We start from the raw sequence: 23,861 nt of genomic DNA on the forward strand, positions 1-23,861 counted from the left end.
AATTGAAATTGAGAGAATATTAGAATAGTACATCTGATGCTCTATATGACACAGAAATGTACCGTTTCGCTTCGACTAATACACGGGGCAAGTTCTAGACTGGCACAGAATAACACATAATGTAATCAAGACCTCAGATCACGCAATGTACATGACCCTAGTCGGGACGGTTTCATTCCAACTCTCGAGTTAAAGCAAGTAATCACATAGTCGAAAAATATTAAGCAATAAGCACTACATGAACTACGAGTCAAGAAATTAAGAGACACATTGTCACGACCCCAATTTTCCACCTTAGGATGTTGTGATGGCACCTAGTCTTTAAGACTAGGTAAGCCTAACACATGCTGATGAAATAATAGATTTTTAACCCAATAACTATTAGGCATGAGACAGAAGTTTCTATCATAAGCCAACAATCTCAACATGATACAATATTCCAAAACTGGTAGTACAAGGCATAAGCCCTTCTAAGAGTAAATATAAAGAATGAGTAAATCACTGTTCTGTAATAAAAGAAAACAATAGAAATAAAGTACAACAGAAAGTGACTTTGGGGCCTGCGAACGTCGAGCACGTATACCTTGAAGTCTCCAGCAGCGCAAACAGAAGTCTCAAACCAACTCGATCATAAGTACCTGGATCTGCAAAAAAATATGCAAAAGTGTAGCATGAGTACATTACAGCGGTACCCAGTAAGTATCAAGCCTAACCTCGGTAGAGTAATGATGAGGCCAGGACAAGACACCTACCAGACATGTAAACATGTGAAGGATATAACGTAAAGCTAACAATAGAAAGAACGTCAATGTAAGACCAACAACAGAAAGAATTTAAATTACAATCAACAGTGAAGATAAGGGGCACACGAACGACAACGAGAAATATCAAGTAATTAAGCAACAACATAGTCGGGGTACGGATGAATTATGAATGTGTTCAAGTAGGGAAAACAATGACAACTCAACCAATCAAATCATTCCTCATACATGAATTTCAACAATCCCACTTCTCGTAATCTCAGATCATAAATCACAACTTCCAAACGTTACACACATGGCACCTTATGCCCACATTTTCCATATCAGTTTCATAAGGCTACCAGGTACATAGTATACGTATCAAATACTAATAAATAATATTAGAGGGATCTCTTCATATATAAAAAAAATAAAATTACCAGCGGTACCCAGTAAGTATCAAGCCTAACCTCGGTAGAGTAGTGATGAAGCCAGGACAAGACAGATACCAGACATGTAAAAATGTGCAGGATATAACTTAAAGCAACAATATAAAGAACGTCAGTGTAAGACCACCAACAAAAAGAATTCAAATTACAATCAACAGCGAAGATAAGGGGAACATGAATGGCAACGAGAAATATCGAGTAATTAAGCAACAACATAGTCAGGGTACGGATGAATTATGAATGTGTTCAAGTAGGGAAAACGATGACAACTCAACCAATCAAATCATTTCTCATACACGAATTTCAGCAATCCCGCTTCTCATAATCTGAGATCATAAATCACTACTTCCAAACGTTACACACATGGCACCTTGTGCCCATATTTTCCATATCATTTTCACAAGGCGAAATCCACGTGCTACCAGGTACATAGTATACGTATCAAATGCTAATAAATAATATTAAAGGGATCTATTAATATAGAAAAAAAATAAAATTACAGTGTCTGAACCATAAAAGAAATCAATGAGAAAATGAGTTTATTTTGGAAAATAATTGGGTGAAGAGAATAACCTTTTCAAATAAAATATGGTATCGTATAAGCTACTGATTTGAATATAGAATTTGATAAATTAAAACATAATAGCAACTCCTTTTTAAGTAAAATAGAAACATCAGATAGGGTAAGGATTTGAGTAATCGATTAAAGTGAAATATGATGACTATTAAAAATAGCAAGGTACCGAATAAAACGACTCATATAAGGTAAGCACATTATTAATTCTTTTATTTAAAACCGTTATGTTACTAACAACTCAACAGGGTTTGAGATAATGACACAGCATAGTAAATTCATCTTTAAAATAAATTTACCAAAATAATAGTAATAGGAAAGGAAAATAGAAAATGATGGCAAAGCAGTAACTAATGAATACAACTCAATCCTCGAAAACCGGTAAAAAACCAGAAATACCAATCGTCAAAGTCTCGTACGAAAGAACCGAAGCCAACACAATACAACAAGGAATACAAAACACATAAACTGTTTCGGCACACAATCCAATCCCACCGTACAACACGATCCTACCTTATTTCGCCATGTAAATATCAACAATAATAAGCAGATATATATATGTTGCGGCACGCAACCCGATCTTACCATATAATAAGAGTCAATATCATAATACTCCCTTATTTTACCATATCAATCCACCCTTATTTCACCTGTTGCGGCACGCAACCCGATCCTACCGTATCAATATAAATCCTCCTTTATTTCACCTATTGCGTTGTGCAACCCGATCCGTAAATAAATCAATAACATCAACAATCCAATACTCAATTTATAAGAATTTCTATAATCATAGAGTATGAGTACACGGTAATAAAAGAATCACGTAATAATACTACAAGAAAAATAACAGGACAAGTAAAGCATTGACCACAAAGATGTGCAAGCAAAACAGTTACGGCAAGTAGCAAATAAGCATGGAGCTATGGAAGGGACTCAACGATTAAGAGGTAACAAGACAATTAGGAAGACAATAACTTCAACTAAAACATATAAGGGCAAAATAACAAGTAAGAGGTAGAACAAGTGCTAACAACGTCAAATAGAGCATGTAAGAGTAGATTAACAATGAGAGATATAACATGTGATGACAATTCAATTAAAGGCATGGAAAGAGTCTAGATAACCTAAATCGGTCAAATACCACGTATAGCCCGTGTACCTACTCGTCACCTTGCGTACACGGCTTTCACATAACACAATCAACCCGAATCCTAAGGGGTAGTTTCCCCCACACAAAGTTAGACAAGATACTTACCTCAATGAAGCCAAATCAATACTCTAAAATGACTCTCTCATGTGAAACACCCTCCGGACGGCTCAAATCTGGCCAACATAACTTCATAACATAAATAAAAACCATAGGAAACAATTCCTGATATTAAAGCTTCGATCTTTAAAGAAAACTACAAAGTCAACCCTGGGACAGGACAAAACTCACAAAATCCGACAACTCATTAAATTACAAGTCAAACTATGCTAATTTCACTCAATTTTGACTCTGAATCGATGCTCAAAACTCAAAAAATCACTTAAGAAAAGTTTAGACAAAAATTCTCAATTTCTCTTTTGAAATTATCAATCAAATGCTAAAAACAAAGATGGAATCATGAAATATAAACAAAATCGAGTAAAAAAACACTTACCACAATCTATATATCCAAAATTGCCCAAATCCGAGCTCCAAAACCATGTGAGAAAAAGTGACTAAATTTTAGAATAAGAAAAAAATGCAGCAGTTATTATAGCTCGAATCAGATCCAAGATGACCCCAAAACTCACATTTGATAAGCCCAACATAATACTTATGAGATTACACCAGAGATAGCCTTTTGAATCATCTAATTCGGCCTTAAAATGAGGGAGATATGATATTTTGAAGTTTTAAAGAAAATCTGAAAATTTAAGAGACAAAAATGACATTTTTATAATTATTTTACCAGAAAATCAGCAATAAAAGAATTTTTGTTTTGGCACCCAAAACTCATTTGGAACCTCCCATGCACAAACCATATATGTATTTAAATCATGAAATATGCTACGAGCATGCTCGCTCACTCAAAACACCGAAAAGAGGTCATCTTGACCCGATATTGACCATGGTCAAACTCCAAATACTTAACTTAACTAGTTTCTCAACCAACGATACAAAACACACCCGAGCCCCTCGGGACCCTATTCAATCATACCAAAAAGTCTTAAAACACTATACGAACTTATTCGAAGCTTCAAATCATATCAAACAACATAAAAACCACGAATCACACCTCAAATCAAACTTTTGAACTTTCAACTTCTAAAACTCGTGCCGAACCATATCAAATCAAATCGGAATGACCTCAAATTTTGCATGCATGTTTCAAATGACATAACGAAGCTATTTTAGATCCCGACACAAAAATTCGAATCCGATATCACCAAAGTCAACTTCGGTCAAACTTATAAACATTGCAAAACCCCAAATTGCCAACTTTCGCCAATTAACGCTAGAACCTTCAAGAAACATCCAAATGCAAATTCGGGAATATGCCCAAGTCCAAAATCACCATCCCGACCTAACAGAACTATATCAAAACTCCGATCCGGGGTCAAATACACAAAAGTCAAACTTGGTCAACTCTTCCAACTTAAAGCTTTCTTGTTGAGAATTATTCTTCCAAATCAACTCCGGATCACTTGAAAACAAAAATTGACGATTCACACAAGTCATATTACATCATACGAAGCTACTCATGCCCTCAAACCATCAGCGCAGTGTAAATGCTTAAAACGACCGATCAAATTGTTACACATATACAGGCTATTCAATCTATTTACGACATCAATTTTCATCAAAATAAGTCGGAAAGTGTAACCTGCATGCTAAGGCCTAACAGATGATCCCGCTCGGAGGCGAGTTCTTACTTATCGAGGATCAATTTCTGCAAGCCCTCGGAAGCTAGAAAGTTGGCCTGTTAAAAAGAATATCAAGACTAGAAATCCCATTATCACAGATAAGTAGAAAATAAGTGTTAAGAAAGCAATTACGGTATTGTTGCCGCATTGTGCATAGCACTGTTCAATAAGCACTCCCTCGAAAGGGAGCGTACTTTCTTCATATCTTTGTTTGCAAGTTCCACCGGCTTGGACAGGAGATGGCACTCCTTCGAAACCGAAAGAGTAGCAGTCCTCCTCCCTTGAGGATATGGGGAAGGGGGGTGAGTAATCTTTTCACGGAGGAAGGAAATAAATCAAAAACTTACGAAAACGGTTTCACAATTCATTAAAAGGTAGAGCTATAGTCGGGATGATGTCAGTGGTGGTGATGTTGACAAATCGCTCCATCTATCCGCGATCATTGTCATTGTCCACGCTGGTGAGAAAAGTGTGGTGGCCATGTTTCCTAAAGTTTATTACTCCCCCACGAAAACTTTTGGGGGAGTAGAAATCATCATGTGTGCAAGGGTGAGGGCTTCCCTAGTCTCCGTGCATAGCTGGCATAGGAAAGCCACCGTTCGCCATATAGGCAGGCCTACTTGTGCCACGCAGACCCGGTGTCGGTGGTAAAACTCCAAAATTACGGGTTTGAGCCATTCACTCGTCCCCAAGAAGAAACAGACCCAAGGTAAAGGGATACGTATAGACATACGTAAAACCCTCCTTGGTGAAGGTAACTTGCTTTATCATATCCGGAGCGAGGATGTTGAGATTAGGGCAATTCCAGTCCTTCTTCACCGTAGGGATACTAGAAGGGCGAATGGAAGAGGGGTACCTACTAAAATTTCAAGTCCGTGAAGATGCAGCAGGGGCCTTCTCTTGGAAGTCGTTAGCGGTACTAAGGTGTTTTGGTATGATGGTATTTGCGGTGGGAGGCTCAGAATCACAATCAGCATCAGCATCTTTTTTTTCTTTGGGCTTCTGCCGAAGAGAAGACCAGAGTTTCAAAAAGATGCAGTAGAAGAAGCCATGGTAGTAAATAAGTAGTAAAAAAAATTAAAAGAGTTAGAGAAGATGAAAGTTTTCTAAGGAGGTAAAAGATGAGTGTTGAGAAGAAGATATTGGAAATGAAAGAAGTAAAATGATGAGTAGAAGTAAAGATATAGACGGCAAAAATCATGGTCATGATTACCTCGAAAATCGGCAAAAATATTTGACTGAATCGTGGGGCAACACGTGTTCGGGGTATTAAATGTGAGAAGACGTGCGTCCTTTCAAGCGTCAAAAACTATTCAGAAACTTTCCCGCCAAGAATGGATCTTCACCAGCTTCCCGATGACATAATGATGTGTCATCGGAAAGCAGAGGGACTATCTGTAAAGGTAAAATTGATTCATAATAAATGGTTGAATGATAGCATGATACGTGGAACCAAAGACAGGCAAAAGGCGAACCAAGTAACAATCAGTACTGGGAACAATATTTGTAATTGACATGGGGTAAACCCCGAAGAGAGCATGTTCAACGGAAGCAGATCGAATATTTGCCATCGGATAACATTCATTGAAGAATATTTCTAACATTAAATGGGCAGGCGTTGCAAATAATATTTTCATTCATGGCCTGTCGTTACATATTCATCAATGGCTCCTTTATTATCATATAAGTGGGGCTTGATCCTAGGATCTTGTTTCCGCATGAATAGCTATAAATAGAAGGCTCAACAGCCATTGTCGGACATGAAAATTCTTGGCAGAACATATGTTGTATTCCATTTTCGCTCTCAGTTAAACAACTTTATTTCTTTTATATTGCTTTCTCTGTCCTCGGAAACATTACGCTCAGAGCCATGCTCGCCATCTTTTTCAATTTCAACTGCTAAGTCTTAGTTTTTATCTTATTTATCATTTTTGGGATCAAATCAGTTTGCTTGTCTATAAATCACGTAACAAATTTAACTGTACCGTTTTACGGATAAACAAGTTTTGTGTAGTAACGTAATACTCTGTGCATCTTTATTGTTGTTGGTTGTAAATTTTGCGGGACTCACCATTTAGAAGGCTGGAAATGAGACATGAGGGTAGTGTTGACACTAGATTTTAGCAGAAAATAATGAAATCAAACAGACAAATATAAACGTGCATGATTCTGTGGGTGTAAACGGCTTGAACGGAAGATAGCAAAAGTCATAGCAAAAAGGTGTAAATTTTGTTTGTAATCGTCTTTATTTCTTGTAAAATAAATTCAGCAAGAACTTATTTTTCATAATCTTTGTCAAACCGAATACCAAATAAGCTTTAACCAAAAGAAAGGAGGAAATGTTTAGTGAAGAAACCATTAATTGATCAGTCTATCGATCGAGCTTGCCATGGCAATTGGCAAATAGAAGAAAAGCGAAAAAAACTGCTCTTTCTTCTTCTTTTGTTTTAAATTATTTTTGAATTTAACTTTTGTGAGTTGATATTTTGAAAAAAATTACACCATAACATCATCTAAAAGGTAATTATAAGCGATGGTTAATGAATCTAATCTTAAAAATAATCCATACTACCGAACACACGAATAATCTGGCGCTATAAAGTTTTTTTTTTTTTTTTTTTTTTTTTTTTTTTTTTTTTTTTACGATGTCCCTGTCTATGCATATAAGTAAATTCATACTCCTCCTGTTCCAATCATGTGACATACTTTCTCCTACTATTCCATTTTAAAAAAGTGACAAATTTTAATATTTATAAATAATTTTAAGCTTTTTATTTTTTCCATCTAATTTAATGAGTCATACAAATATTATGGAATATTTATGATTATAATTTTTTTATAACTATACTGGCATTATAACATATTTTAAACTAAAAGTTCTAAAATATTTTACTTTATTTTAAATATGGTGCCATATCAAAGTACTCCATCCATTCCAGTTTATGTGAACCTATTTCCTTTTTGATCAGTTCCAAAAATAATGAATCCTTTCTAAATTTGGAAACAATTTATTCCATCTGGTTCACAATAACACTCTGTTTGGATCATTTTTTCCCGTCATTTTATAATGTATTGTATCGTATTGTATCGTATTGTATCGTATCGTTATATAAATACAATGTTTGGATAGATTGTATCGTTTGTTATTGTTAAATAATATTTTGCTGTTTGGTTTGACTGTATCGTACTGTACTGTAACTGATAAGTTGACTAAAGTACCCTCAATTTAAATATTAAATTTATTAAAAATTATGCATAAAATAATTTTAAAGAATAAAACAGAAGAAGGCAAAACACCTTAAGAAAGCATAACAAAGGAGCGAGACAGAAGAAGGCAAAACAAAAGAGCACAACTAATTAGAATTGAGTTAAAAGCAAATTAGGAGAAAAAATAAAACAAAAGGCGGCAAAACACCTTTAACGTTGGTGGCAGAAGTTTTGGAAAAAAATAAAGTAGGTTATAGGTTAGAGATTTGGAGTTAAAATAGAAAAAAAGGTAGAGGGTAAAATAGAATTGTGGAGTAATAAGTTAGGGCATAATTGAAAAGAAAAATAGGAAACAATTCCACCACACCAAATCGGTTGTTTCAAAAAAGGGGACTTTCCATTGTTCCGGAACAATGGATTTAACAATACAATGCAACCAATTTTAATGAAACAATCAAAACAAACATTGTTTTGGAATAACAATGCAATACGATACAACGAGGAACAACCATCCAAACAAGCTGTAAGTGACCAATTTGCTTTTTTATTTTGGTCCAAAATAAGTGTCCATTTATATAATCAAGAAAGAATTCAATTTGTTTTTAGAAAATTACCCTTATGTACATATCCCTAAAAAGTTTTCTTACTCCTCACATTAAATATTTAATTAAGGGTAGTTTAGTCATACTAGGTAATTTTGTATAGAATTTAGTATTTTCTTAATGGACGTGCCAAAATCAAATTGGTCATTTATTGTGGACCAGAGGGAGTAGCTTAAACTTACAATTCTACCATTATGAGAAACTTTTATAACCATGCACACAAATACTCTGACACCCTTTTTGACTTGTTTATGACCACAAATTTTAAAAGTCATCATTATTTCTTAAATAACGTGCCCAATCATACATGTTCTCATAAATTGGAAGGGAGGAAGTACTTATATATTTTAGACAGTGTCGATAAATTCAAAATGTAGACAGCTTGGAAGTTGCGGAATTTAACTTTTATGCAGTTAACCCTAGGAGTCTCCCGGAGTTTGCGGGTAGTGAAAGATACCTTGTGACTGTCCCACTTAGACTTGATTAATTTCCATAAATTATTCTTAACAAGGTAGGTGGCTCAAAGCGAGCTTCTTCCCAGTGATAATGGAGACGTATTTGCATTACTTTATTCTTTTTCTTGGCTTAATTTCTATTTCCAAATCCGTTCTAAGCTTTTCCATATGGGTATGGGGAAGCTTCTTCAGACCATCTAAGAATTTGAAAGAATACGGTTCATGGGCTCTGATTACTGGCTCCACCGACGGAATAGGCAAAGCCCTCGCATTTGAATTGGCAAATAAAGGTCTAAATCTCATTTTAGTTGGAAGAAACCCTTCAAAACTTGAGGAAACTGCTAATGCAATCCATGAAAGATATAGAGGAAAAATGTTCATTAAAACTGTTGTTATAGATTTTGCAAAGTGTCCACCAGAAGAAATTGTAAAGAAAATAGAAGAAACTGTTGATGGTGTTGATGTTGGAATATTGATTAATAATGCTGGATTGGCATATCCTTATGCGAGATTTATGCATGAGGTTGATTTGGAGTTGATGATGTGTTTGATGAAGGTGAATATGGAGGGGTTAACGTGGGTGACAAAGTCGATTATTCCGAGGATGTTGGAGAAGAAAAAGGGTGCTATTGTCAACATAGGATCAGGCTCCTCCGCAACTGTCTCATCCTATCCTCTCTACTCCATCTATGCCGCCACCAAAGCGTAAGAATCTTCTGAATTTTCCAGACTTGAAATTAATGACTTGGATTTAAATTAAAAAAAGTATAAAATTAAGAAATTATTCTACTGGCGCTTTTCAGTTTTTACATCTATTAAAAGAGAGTTCTCTAATTGTGTTTGGTTGAACCTTTAAAAAAAATTGAAATAGTTTTTCTAAAAATGTTTTCTAGTAGAGCCGTCAAATGGGCTTGGCCTGTGAGGCCAGTCCAACCCAACTCGCTTCTTGGTTAGGGTTGGGCTAGGATTTTTTGATCCCATTTAAAACTGAGGCTTATAAGCCCGACCCAAATCAGCCCGGTGGCCCTTGAGGCTTGACCGAGGCTGGGCTTGGGCCAGCCCATGGGCCAAAAATTAATTAACTATCAAATATTTAATATTTAAGAAACTAAAAACTAAAAAAATTATTAACTATAATCCTCATTCCCAACTCTAGATTGCTCATTTACCTTCAATATCAACTAGAATTTATATTTTTGAGATGCATGTAATATGACAAAATTAGTTTTTATTTTGCTTGATGAATAATGAACATGAAAGGTTTTAGGTGGCCACTGATAATCTTTTTTCAAAAGAAAATATTACTTTAAGTGGCCAACGATTAGTTTGGATTACTTTAACATATTATTAATATTTAAGCTACTCTTCAGATGGAAAAAAATCAATTTTAAATACACACACAAATAAATTAACCACTAGCAAATTTCAGAAATTTTAAAAATTTCATGGACTATAATGATGAAATCAGCAAATGATGTTAATCTTAAACTAAAAAAACCTCAGCATATAAACTTATTGAAGCAATCCCCGAATCTAAGGAAAATGAAAGAAAAGTATTAAGATAATATTCATGTAACTTTAAAAAATAATATTTAGAGATATAGAGAATTTACATTTCAATTACAAGATTCCTCTCAAATATCAAGCTTTTTTTACGCTATATGCACACAAAAGTTGTTTACCTGATTAATCGACTATGTCACGAAAAAATATTTAAGGATTTAAAGAAATTCTTTTTTCTAAAAAAAGTTGTAGTGCCGACCCGCCCTAGCCCGCAGCCTTCTTAGGGCTGGGTTGGGGCCATTTTAAGGCCCATTCATATGGCGGGCCGGCCCGTCCTAACCTATCAAATTTTAAAAGCCCACGAGACTTGGGCAAGACTGGGCTGGGTTGGGCTGGCCCGTTTTGACTGCTCTATTTTCTAGGCTGTATTTATGTGAAATGTTTTTTTATTTTTTATTTTCTGCTCGTAAGATATTTACTCCTACGATTTTTTTTTTTTTTTTACCAAAATAATGTAACACTACTCAAACAATTTTTTAAGTATCTTTTTAAGCCACGATTTTTTAATTTCTGGTATAAAGTTTTTTTTATCCAAGAAAATATTGTGTAAGTCTACCTTACGGAAGAGTTCTAATTTCATCCTTTGATGGTACGAAAAAGAATCTTTCATGTACTTCGACCGGTTTCGACTATCTGTGGTGTCTGGACTGGTCTGTGCATACCTCGAATAATTTTGTAGGCACTCAAATTGATCATCTTTTCTAATTACCAACCAATTTTTGATGTAGACACGAGTTTTAAATGATCTGATAGATACTTTTCACCTGCTGTGGACAAAACATAGTCTCTTTTTACATTTCAGTTCTAGGATAGGAAACGAGACAATTACGAATTTAGGGAGTTGGATTGGAATAGGTTTGGTTCTTCTTTATAATGCAAATATAGTTGTATTTCACCTTAAAACTGGGAATTGAAGTTGACACTTGTGATTTTATTCTTATTCGAATGAAATTGAATTCATCATAGTTGTATTTATTTGTGTTGTTTGCTTATCCCTTCGAGTTTGACGCCTCCACTAATACATAGCACCCCTTGGTTACATTTTTTAAGTGTCCTATATTGGTGGATACAAATAGGCATATGAGTAATCGAAACTTTGTAGCTATACTGTATTTTTCTCATCATACAACCATCCAGAAATTAAAAGCTTAATGGGGTGACAAATTAAAATGAAGTCTAAGCTCCAAATGCAGGTACGTACAGATGTTGTCAAAATCCCTGAGTGTTGAATACAAGCAACAAGGAATCGATGTTCAGTGTCAGGTAGGTTCTTTGTTACTCAATGTATAATCGTAAAAGGCAATATATAATGATAGGAAACTTAACGGAGGACTTTAAAATAATTCCAAATGATGCTTTACTTTTCTTGTTAGACCTCTAACTTCGTGTTTACCAACAGCATGTTGCAACTTGATGTTAAGAAACTGAATCATCCAGGATTTACACATGTCATAGCTTTCCTATCCAACCGGTTAATTTTGTTAGAAGGTTTAAGTTTTATGCCACTGAATTGGTAATATTCCGTCTTGCCGGCGGGCGGTCCGACGAGTTTTGTGGCCTAAAGCCAAACTTTTTAAGAGGTCTTAACATTTTTTTTATAAAAAAAATTATTTACTTATTTGAAGTCTATTTTTCTTTAGATACAAAGTTATTAATAATTTTCTTTTAATCAATAACTCCTAATAAGTCTTTCTTAATTGACAATATAGCTATTTAAGCTTTCTTGAGACATTGTTGATCTTAGGTAAGATTTGATCAATTTTAATTTTGAAAACTTCTTTCTGCTGAAGCGCGGTAACAAGAGTTATTAACATTATTCCATAAGCAATATAGGCACCGGAAAAAGAATCAAATATTTTTATTTGACCGAGTGTATCAATTAAACTATTATCTTCTAATTGTACTATTTTCCTTAATACTTTTAATTTCGAAAATAAATCTCCATCAATATCGAATTGATTATTACCATTCAAGATTAAGGCAATATTTTTTCAAATTTTCATCATCTAGTGATCTTAGTTTTTATTGCTAAATGGAAAATCAAAAATATTTTCGTACGCTTCTAATTGTTCATATCTATTTTGAAGTTAAAAAAATAGTCTTATCTACTATATATAAATTAATCAACTCCAGAGGACTCTTCGAAACATTTGAGATTTTATTATCAACATTCTCATCAAGTTGTTACTCCCTATATATCACACGTTCTTAAGAAATTAGGTTCGATATTCATTTCAAGTGCAATTTTCTTGGCAGAAACCATAGCAGTTGCAAATCCCTTTCTCTATACTTGTTAAAGTGAGAAATCAAACTATTCCTCTTCACGAAACCTTTTTTTAAATTTGTACACAGCCTATTAGGTGTAACAAAAAATGGGGCCTCCACAAATGTGGAGCCTAAAGTAGTTGCTTTACTTGCTTTATGGAAGGGCCGCCCCAAACAAAAGGAATTTATCCCTAATTGAAAAATCATATGCTGCGTATTGACTGATGAACATGTTTGTATTTTCTAGATTCCGCTGCTAGTGGCAACAAAGATGACATATATAAAGAAATCTTCTTTGTTCGTTCCATCAGCCGAAACATATAGTAAAGCGAGCATAAGATGGATTGGTTATGGGGAAATTTGCGTGCCTTACTGGCCACATGCTATTCAAGGATTCATCATTCGAGCACTCCCTGAGAAACTGCTGGATCACCTTCTGTTCAAGTATTTTAATGGGATGAGAAAGAGAGGCTTGCACAAGGAGACCAAACTTGCAAAGATGAAGTAAGAAAAGCAGTTGTAACAGAATGAATAAAGTAAAGAATTGCCTTTTAAAGTAATGAGGCAAATACTACTGTATTATACTTATTTGAAATCCTTTAGTAATATTGCCTTGTATCTGCCTTCTGCTTTAAGAATTGCTGGGCATATGTAGGCATTGCTTGTCTAAAAAAGAAAACGAAAAAGAATAAAGAAAATATTGAAAAGAGTAAATCACTGGACTATTATCAAACTTTGCACCAAAGTGGAACAAGTATTCTCTTTGTTGCAACTTTAACTATTTTAATTTCGGAGTTATCCGGAAAGTTAGTAGAATGAGATAAAGTCAGCAACACTAATTTTTTTTTGGCCGATCAACCAAATATGTAACTTGCCGAATTATTTTATACTATCTGATCAAAGACGAAAAGTTTGAAAATGACCTATAATAATTTAATCTGTTTACCTCGTCCAAAAATTAAGGAAAAACGGTAAAATTATCCATAAAAATCAAACTAATTATTCTTGCCTATCCCTTTTTTTTTTCTACCCATCAAATTAAATAAATACTCATCAGTCCTCTATGACACCCACATGGTATATATTATAGAGGTCTGGTTCGTTCCTTTCAGAAATATACTCAGTCGTTTATGATCCCCACATAGTATATATCATAGGGTATCATGGAGATCTAGTTCATTCTTTCAGAAAAATACGCAGTCCTCTATGATACCGACCTGGTATATATCATATACTGATAGGGTATTGATGATAGGCTATAATTACGTATTTTAGTCGCTTATTACACTCTAATTTACTGCACTTTAATTGAGTTTGAGCTTTAATCGCTAGTGTTTTGCACTACGGTGTGTTTTATGCCTTGTAGGAGTGATTCCGATATATATAGATGTTATGGAATGAATTCAAGTGATTTGGAGCTTTGAAGTCTGAGTAAAAGCCCAAGGAATTAAGCCGGGATCGTATTCGGGGATCAACGGATGATAAAGCAACAAAACGAAGACTCGAGTAGGCATATTGCGCACTGTCTAGAAAAATGCACATAACTTTTTTCTCAGAACTCCATCTGGGCTCCACAATATATGGTTGGAAAGCTAACTCAAAGGGCTACAACTTTCATGTTTTACATTTTTTCAAATTCCAGACGGAACAGGGTCAAAAACGCGATCGAAACCGCGACCGCGGAACTGACCGCGGCAGAAAATCAGAGAGCTTGTCTGAACGCGGTCCTACCGCGTTTTGGCCGCGGCCGCGCCGCTCCAGGCGTCAAAAAGAAGTCCTATTTCGTCCGGGACAAGGTTATTTCGTCCCTACACTATTTCAACTTGTATAAAAGGGGTCCTAAACTTATTTTGAAGGAGAGGGGGACATATTTTGGACATATCTTAGACCTAAGGAGGCAAGAACACATTGGGAGCAAGGCGGAATTCTTCAATGAGTTTCTCCTTCTTCTTCCTATTTTTCATTGTTGGTTATGATTTTTAGTATTGTAGTTTTACATACTATTATGAATAGCTAATTTGTTTTCTAGGGTTTTGATGGAACCCGTTGGGGATGATTTGGTTGTTATATTAATATAGTTTTGAATTGGTTGTTTATCTCTATTTGTTCAACTACGTTTTGATTGTGGTTAATTGAAAGGATCCTCAATTAGCCGTTCCTATTTATTATGTATCTGCTTGAGAGAGAGTGCATATTTAGGTAGTTGTTTGAACAACATCACTCCCGGAGTATAGGCGAGAGTCATAACCGAGGGTTTAGAGGTCGGATTAGAGATAACGATACCTCGGGTGCGATCTAAGTGAATTGTAATGCGAATCTAGCTAGCGTAGCTTGAGAGAGTGCGTCTAGTAAATTATCATAATTGCTTGAGAGATATTTATGATAGCTGGAGAGTTCATGATTGATAGAGGCAACTAGGTCAACGCTATAAGAAACATACAACCAAGGAAATCAACAACGGGGGAAACCATTACCTTAGAACTTTATTCTAATTTTTTACAATTCAAGCATAGTTAGTTTTCAGCTGTTTATTTATTTTCAATCTTGTCTTCTTGGTGATATTAAACAGATACAGCTAAGCCTTAGTTCTCTGTGGGATTCGACTCCGGACTTTTAGATCGGATTATATTTGTAGCGACCGCTTATCCTTTTTAGGACTAGAGTTGGGCGTGATCAAATTTTGGCGCCGTTGCCGGGGAACTAACGGTGTAGTTGTAGCTGTATATATTGCTAGGGTTCAAGTTTGAACTTTTATTTTATTTTAATTTTTTTATAACTGTTGATTTGAGAAACATGGCATCTTGGAATTATGGGAATTTAGGTGTATATAATTCTACTATTGATCTCCATACATATTGTGAAGGAAACCACCTGTGGAAAAATTTTCAAAATGTTCCCGAGAGCGAGTTATATGCACCAACTCAATCTTTTTTGTGGAATGTGTGTGATGTGTGTGGTAGTAAAAATGGTCACTTTTATGGTTGTTCTTATATTTCTTATCTTCCCCCAACCCCTTACTATGATGGTTTTACCTTTTCTAGTGAAGTTAATAGGAACAAAGAACCTGGGAATGCGGACCTGAAGGAGATCAAGGATATGCTAAAGTGCCTTCTGGAACAAAATAATGAGAAACAATTGCACATAGAAAGGCAAGAGGCAACTATTCGCAAGTTGGAGGCTCAATTGAGTCAAGTGGTTGGAGCTTTTAATGCTCAACAAGCCAATATTGAGGATAGTAGCCAAGAAGAGCATAAATTTGAGGTGTTAATTGGGGAGGTCAGAGTAGAACATCAACAACCTAGCCAACTAGAATTTGAGGATGTCAATGTTGAAGAAGTAATACTAGAGTCAACCAAGGACGTTGAAGATACAAATTTAGTTGACTCTAGTGTGATTGGTGTTGAGGAGGTTAAAAATCTTGAAGTTCATGTATTTGAGCGCGTTGGGCCTCATTCCAAACACTTCTCTACATTATGTTCAGACGGTGAAATGGAAATTCACCCTTATGAGCATAAAAAGGAGTCCAAGGAAGAGGTAGATGAGCCTTATATTTTGGATTTTTCAAGGCCGTCTAGGCAAGGTGACACTCCTCAGTCGAGAGCCAACAAGTGCATAAGATTTTATATAATTTTTGGCTCGCAAGAATTTGTACCGCCCCAAGAGCATAATCATAAGCTTGAAGCAAAACTTGGGGTTCAATTCATAAGCTCGAGGTGGAGGCAAAAAGTGATTCGCGTAGTGCCGCGACGTTAAATCAAGCGCTTGTTGGGAGGCAACCCAACTTTATTGCTTTCTTTTATTTTTTTTTAATTGTTTTTTAATTGTATTATTTTTGTAGTGTCAATTTTTTATTTTTTTAGGAGAATGGAAAGCAAAGGTATTGGAAGGATGCAACAGCAAACCAAATGGCTGGAACTAAGTGTGAGGTACCCGCACGAAGAACCAAGCTTGGGAGAAGTCTGAGTACCCCATGAGTTGTTTAGTGTTTCGGCCTTTGGCCTACCAGGGAGTCTCTTTTACCCTTCTATTAGTTATGGTGTGCATTGGGGGACAATGCACAATTTTAAGTGTGGGGTGATGAGATTGTCTGGGTGACTTTTCATGCTACTTTAGCTGTATTAGTTTAATTAAATAGTTTTTTTTAAAGATTGGACTTTTCCCGACGATGGATCTATTAGACAATTTTCTTAAGGAATTTAAGTCTAAAGAAAAAATAAAAATTTGTAGGTAGTATAATAATTCCCCCTTGATTTTTCTTTGTGCTACGGTTCTTTTCCAAGAGTTTTATTTGAACCGGGTGTAGTTAGTTTTTTTTAGGAATAGGAGCCATTGTGTTGTGTTTTGAATTGGAGCAATATCTCTTGACTTTGTTATGCCTTGAGAATAGTGAGTACTTTGGTTGTGACGCTTAGGCTCAGTTTTTGACTCTTGTATAAGTACCTTAAATTGTATGATTTTAAATTTGCTTAACTGCTTTGACTAGAGTGTCTTGATGAATCCAATCCTGAGTGATTTATGTGCCATGTGTGTGTGAGGTTTGGTGTTATTCTGTGCATTGCATTTGATGCCTAGAACTTGTCTCGTGTGTTTGCAAAGCGAAATAGTAGTTTTATTCAGTCTAGGAAGTGATATAGGCATTTCTTTGTTAAGCCAGATATGTATATTTTACCCGCCTAATGGTTATGTATCGTAGTTAACCCCTTTGAGCCTGTAATCCTGTTTCTTTGGCAACCACATTACAAGCCTTACCCTTGTTTTAATTAACCATCTATTTGAACCTTTTCACCTCTCATGAGCACTTGAATTGTTATGAACTTTGTAAAAGTTAGAGTGTGGGGTGGTTGGTTTGGCTTTTGAGTAGAACTAATTGAATAAGGAGAAAGGTGCACTGTTTTGAAAAAGGAAGAGCCACTTGAATTGAAAAAAAATATAGTTGGATTGTTGTGAAAAAAAATTCCTTGATAAGTGGTGGCTCTTGACGTAAGTGTGCTTAAAGAAGAATGGGGTAATTTATATTGATGTAAAGGTGAAATTTTGGTTTGACATAAGTATGGGGTTTAAATGTTAAAATGTATGTATTAAAGTGCTTAGGGAGGTGTAGTCACTCTTATATCCAAATATATCCTACCCGTCCCGTAGCCTACATTACAACCAAATAAAGTCCTAATTGATCCTAGATTGAATGAGCTCGATTAGTGGAGTAGTACATTACGGGCAAGCTTATGGTGCATCTTTTGTGGCATATGAATGTTATTTCTGAGAGTGAGTGAATTCTTTTTATCTTGAGTTCCTAAGTGTTCTTAAATTTTATTGTGTGGAACTACTCTCTTTTGTTGTGTGAGGGCACTTGATTCATGAAGGAAAGGTAATGTCAGTGACCTCTATGTTAGAGTAAGTGGGTGAGTTGTGAACAACATGTGGTACTTGTGAGTCAAATCTTGAGGTGAAGATGTTACGCTTTTGTGCTTAGTCTATTTTAAATACTCTTGGTGTGATGAGTTAGGAGAATTGTTTAAAAAGGTCGTGTCTATAAAAAAAGAAGTGTAGTTTGATTGCTCGAGGACAAGCAATGGGTTAAGTGTGGGGTGTTGATGATAGGCTATAATTACGTATTTTAGTCGCTTATTACACTCTAATTTACTGCACTTTAATTGAGTTTGAGCTTTAATCGCTTGTGTTTTGCACTACGGTGTGTTTTATGCCTTGTAGGAGTGATTCCGAGATATATAGATGTTATGGAATGAATTCAAGTGATTTGGAGCTTTGAAGTCTGAGTAAAAGCCCAAGAATTAAGCCGGGATCGTATTCGGGGATCAACGGGTGATAAAACAACAAAACGAAGACTTGAGTAGGCATATTGCGCAATGCCTAGTAAAATGCACATAACATTTTGTTCAGAACTCCATTTGAGCTCCACAATATATGGTTGGAAAGCTAACTCAAAGGGCTACAACTTTTATATTTTACGTTTTTCCAAATTCCTGAAGGAACAGGGTAAAATCAGAGAGCTTGTTTGGCCGCGGTCCTACCGCGTTTTGGCCGCGGCCGCGCCGCTCCAGGCGTCAAAAAGAAGTCCTATTTCGTCCGGGACAAGGTTATTTCGTCCCTACACTATTCCAACTTTTATAAAAGGGGTCCTAAACTTATTTTGAAGGAGAGGGGGACATATTTTGGACATATCTTAGACCTAAGGAGGCAAGAACACATTGGGAGCAAGGCGGAATTCTTCAACGAGTTTCTCCTTCTTCTTCCTATTTTTCATTGTTGGTTATGATTTTTAGTATTGTAGTTTTACATACTATTATGAATAGCTAATTTGTTTTCTAGGGTTTTGATGGAACCCGTTGGGGATGATTTGGTTGTTATATTAATATAGTTTTGAATTGGTTGTTTATCTCTATTTGTTCAACTACGTTTTGATTGTGGTTAATTGAAAGGATCCTCAATTAGCCGTTCCTATTTATTATGTATCTGCTTGAGAGAGAGTGCATATTTAGGTAGTTGTTTGAACAACATCACTCCTGGAGTATAGGCGAGAGTCATAACCGAGGGTTTAGAGGTTGGATTAGAGATAACGATACCTCGGGTGCGATCTAAGTAAACTGTAATGCGAATCTAGCTAGCGTAGCTTGAGAGAGTGCATCTAGTAAATTATCATAATTGCTTGAGAGAGATTTATGATAGCTGGAGAGTTCATGATTGATAGAGGCAACTAAGTCAATGCTATAAGAAACATACAACCAAGGAAATCAACAACGGGGGAAACCATTACCTTAGACCTTTATTCTAATTGTTTACAATTCAAGCATAGTTAGTTTTCAGCTGTTTATTTATTTTCAATCTTGTCTTCTTGGTGATATTAAACAGATACAACTAAGCCTTAGTTCTCTTTGGGATTCGACTCCGGACTTTTAGACCGAATTATATTTGCAACGACCGCTTATCCTTTTAAGGACTAGAGTTGGGCGTGATCAGGTATCACAAAGGGCACATTCATTCCTCCAAAGAATACTTTTGAGCCTTCTATGATACCCCCATAGTATCATAGAGGACAAATTCATTTTTAAAAAAAGATATTTCTCAATCCTCTATGATACCCATATAATATATATCACATACTGACAGAATATAATAAATATATTTCTTTTTAAAAAAAAAAAGCTCAGCCTTTTGTTATACCAAATTGATATATCATATACACAGAGTATTATAGAGGACTAGTTCACTTTTCTAGAAAAATACCTATTAGTCCGCCCATAACCACCATGGACTACTGATTTTTATTTCTACCAAAGAAAATTTCAAACTCACTCAAAACCTTACCTTCATCTCGATGAAGTATCAATCACCACCTAACAATAAAAGATCTTTCATCTTTGCATCTTGGGCAACAAAAGCTAAAAGACGAAATACAAGAAATATCCGCATCTTGTCATTATTTTGTTTAATTATAAAAAAAAGGCCCTTTGGTAACGTTGGAATTAATTAAGTTAGCACAAGCAGCTAATTTACGGTCGTATGGGAATGATTTCCTCCGACGCCATTCATAAATAAAATAATAATATTAATAAATATCGTAAGAACTTTGCTAATAAAGTTTAAATAGTTAAAAATATGATATTTTTTCGAAAAACTTAAAATTATAATAGTATACTATTACATTATATTATATACTATAATAGTATATTGTTGCAGTAAATTATAGAGATAATTGCATAAAAGTACAGTCAGCGTAGGTGCTTTTCATCTGCATTGTATTAGGTGATACCCTTTTTTGCTTGAGCCCGACCGGGTTGGGTCCGGTCCGGAGCAAATCGGGGCCATCGAACCCGACCTGGATGCAAGGTAGAACGACGGCCACGTCTACAACCGAGGTCGAGTCATTTCGAGACCGTTACAGAGCTCGATAGGAGTCACCACCGGATGGAGAAACACACAAGGTCGGAAGCCGGACTCGTAACGGATAACCAAGCGTCGCCGGATATCTCGCCCAAACGTGATTTTCTCAACCACTTCAGGCCATTAAGGCGTAATTACAGGGATCCACGATGTAATCAATTTACCTACCTTATTTTTACCCTTAATCAGAATGTATAAAAGGGGATCTCTCTAAATTCTTGTGGATCATCAAGCACAATTGTTCTAAGCAATATTATATTCTGTGATTATTTACTTTAACAGCAATTGTTGAGTCTTTATCTTTATTTTCCTTAACCTAAAAACCTTTTGTATCTTTTAGTTCACGGATCCTTAAAACCCCATATAAATTCAATTGTTATCCGGATTCGAGGGTAAACATGCATAGCCATCATTTTAAGTTTTCATCCGTATAGCCCATGAAAGTCTCACAATATGACATCATGTCTGGATATAACTTTACAGATCTATATGTAATTTTTTATTCTTTGCACACAACCAACTTAAATAGATCATATACATTCATATTGCAATTACAACAATGCAAACCAACTATCAACTTGAGAAAAATCTAAATTTTCTTCTGTCCCAAGTTCTAAATAGCATAAACAAAAGAAATAAAAAATAAAATTGAAAAAAATTGCTACAAATTCGCAAGTTGGCAGAGAAATCAACAAAAAATTGACTTTATACATCGATTGTTCGAGAAAAAGTAAGAAAAAATTTAATTTCAGTTTTAAGTCCACCTATATTGTACATGCAAAAAAATGTATAACTTAGTATAAACTCGTATATGGAATGTATAATAATGTATTCTAGTATTTCACCAATACAAAAAAGCAAAATTAGCTTTAACTGCACATGTGAAAGGGGAACTTACTTCAAAGAGAAAGACCACCGTACCAAAGTCGAATAGAAATTGCGAATAGAAAGAATAATGTTGGATAACACTATTTACACACCTAATATACAACATTATACAACATTATACACTTATTATATTTTTGTATAATGCTGTATAATATTGTATAATGATGTATAATATTGTATATGAAAACTGAATTTCACCTTCAATTTCCTTTTTCAACTGGTATGATTCTCAAAACCAATGTTAATTATGCTCAATCAACCCAGTACTCTAGATTCAAGTTACTAAAAGTTTTTTCAATATTTTTAGCTTCACCCAAATAATTTCACCGACATTAATCAACACCCATTTGATTTTTCCACCAAAATATATCTTCCTCAGGTCTATTAAAAAAACTCATAAATTACAATAGGCTTAAAATCTCAGTCTAGAACTTCAATCTTGAAGAAATTTCAACAAAAATCAAGAACCCAGTTCCGTTTTTTCAGTCCAGAATTTCAATCTTGAAAAAATTTCAACAAAAATCAAGAACCCAATTCTTTACCCAATTTTACCTCACCAAATTCGTTCTCAAAAAGTTGCAATGTAGTCCAACTGAACCAAATCTCTAGGTTGAAGCTTCTTGGACTATTATCAATTGATTTCAATAGCACCCACTCGAATTTGAGCACGATTCTTTCATAAATTTTCAGATCTGAAAAACTTCTAACTCCCTCAACCTAACGTTTGGTTTGGATATCAAAATCTTGACTTCACAACAAACTTAGGAGAGGTGGCCACTTGGAGTGGAGAGAAGAAGAGGAGAAAATGTAGAAGAGATGAGTGAAGATTGTTTAGGTTAAACATTGAAACTTTTATTTCAAGATATATACAATATGGGCCTCAGCATGTAAAATCCCAAAATATGGGCTCTTTATGGTTATGGAACCAGGTCGGGTGATATATAGTGTAATTGTTTCTAAATTGGGGATAATTACATAATAGTATATAGCATTTTATTTTGGTATTAAATTCGTCTTCTGCGCTAGTTCAATTCATTTTCTATCCAAAATTCGAAAATTTACTTCAAAATCTCCACCAAATTATCTCAAAGTTTGGCCACATCTTTAATCAACATTTCAAACACACTCCAGTCAGAATCAAATCAAAACACCTACAAACTCAATAAATCCAATTTTTGAGTTGCAGACTTTAAGGTCCTTCAACGGTGGATTTAATTTTTATTATAAATATTCAAAAATTAGCATTAACAACAAAATCTACACATCAAGGAATAATGTCCAACGAATTTCAAGGAAACACCAAGAAAAGAAAAAACAAGAATTAGAAGAAAACAAACACATCAAAATTTCTTGTTTTTTCCTATTGTTTGCTACTTACTCCAAAAGAGCAAAGAATAGCATAGAAAGGCCAAGAAATGGTAAGTAAATCCTAGAAAAAAATTATAGGTTTGGACCACCTAAATCCCTCCCCTTTTCACGGTAACTTGATAGAAAAAATTGGAAATTTTCAAATTATTAATCTAAAAAAGCAGGTAAAAGATAAAAAAGGAAAATATGGTGTTGCGACAATGGTGCATTGATGGCCTCTTTTGCTAGATGATGGTAGAGATGGCAATGGGGCCGGACAAAAGTAGGGCAGGGTAAGACCTTAATAAGTCAGGGCAGGGGATTACTTAAACGGGGCAGGGCAGGGCGGGGCGGGTCAAAGTATATTTTTAGAAAATTATAAATGGGGCAGGGCAGGTGGCAGGGCAAGGGTTTTAGCTTCAAAATTAATCAAAAATAGACTGAAACTTTTTCATTTTTCAATATAGTGTGCTGCCTATAGATTTCGTATACCTCCTTAATTATGAATTTAATGTATAATAATTTATAACATGAATTATGAATTACTCCTATAATTCATAGTTTACACTGTCGATAAGTGTTTTCACTAGGAACATGCAAATGGTTTGCCTATTGGTGGAAGTATCACTGACTTTGCTCTCACTGACTTGGTACCCGTAAATCATGCTTAAGGGAGAAAATATTGCCTTTTTGATTTTGTATTTTGGTGGCTCCTTCAGAGCAAATTGAATTTCAAAACTAATAAATAGCCGATCTTTTACATAAATTAATAAAAGAGGCATAGTTGACTATCTTACTTTAATGAGTGTGTATGACTATAACTTATTTCTCCCCCTAGAAAATCATCCTTCAATAGAAGATGCAAATACGACCTTAGGCACTGCGTAAGATCATTTCTCCCCATGACCCTGCCTTGCAAGCGCCCATCTTCCTTACCATGCCCTGTCTTAGCTTTTTCATTCCTTGCTATGCTTTTGCTA

The 23,861-nt window shown here is 35.1% G+C and overlaps 1 protein-coding gene across 1 annotated transcript; it reads left to right on the forward strand.

Annotated features, from left to right (window-relative positions):
* Positions 1–8,898: 8,898 nt before the first annotated feature.
* Positions 8,899–13,365, forward strand: LOC109238276 (very-long-chain 3-oxoacyl-CoA reductase 1-like). Its single transcript, XM_019404714.1, has 3 exons — positions 8,899–9,624; positions 11,676–11,745; positions 12,995–13,365. The coding sequence occupies exons 1-3, from the start codon at positions 9,011–9,013 to the stop codon at positions 13,253–13,255; spliced, it is 945 nt and encodes a 314-aa protein (XP_019260259.1). The 5' UTR covers positions 8,899–9,010; the 3' UTR covers positions 13,256–13,365.
* Positions 13,366–23,861: the final 10,496 nt, after the last annotated feature.

This window comes from Nicotiana attenuata, unplaced genomic scaffold, assembly GCF_001879085.1.
Source record: "Nicotiana attenuata strain UT unplaced genomic scaffold, NIATTr2, whole genome shotgun sequence".
In the NCBI taxonomy this organism is placed as follows: Eukaryota; Viridiplantae; Streptophyta; class Magnoliopsida; order Solanales; family Solanaceae; genus Nicotiana; species Nicotiana attenuata.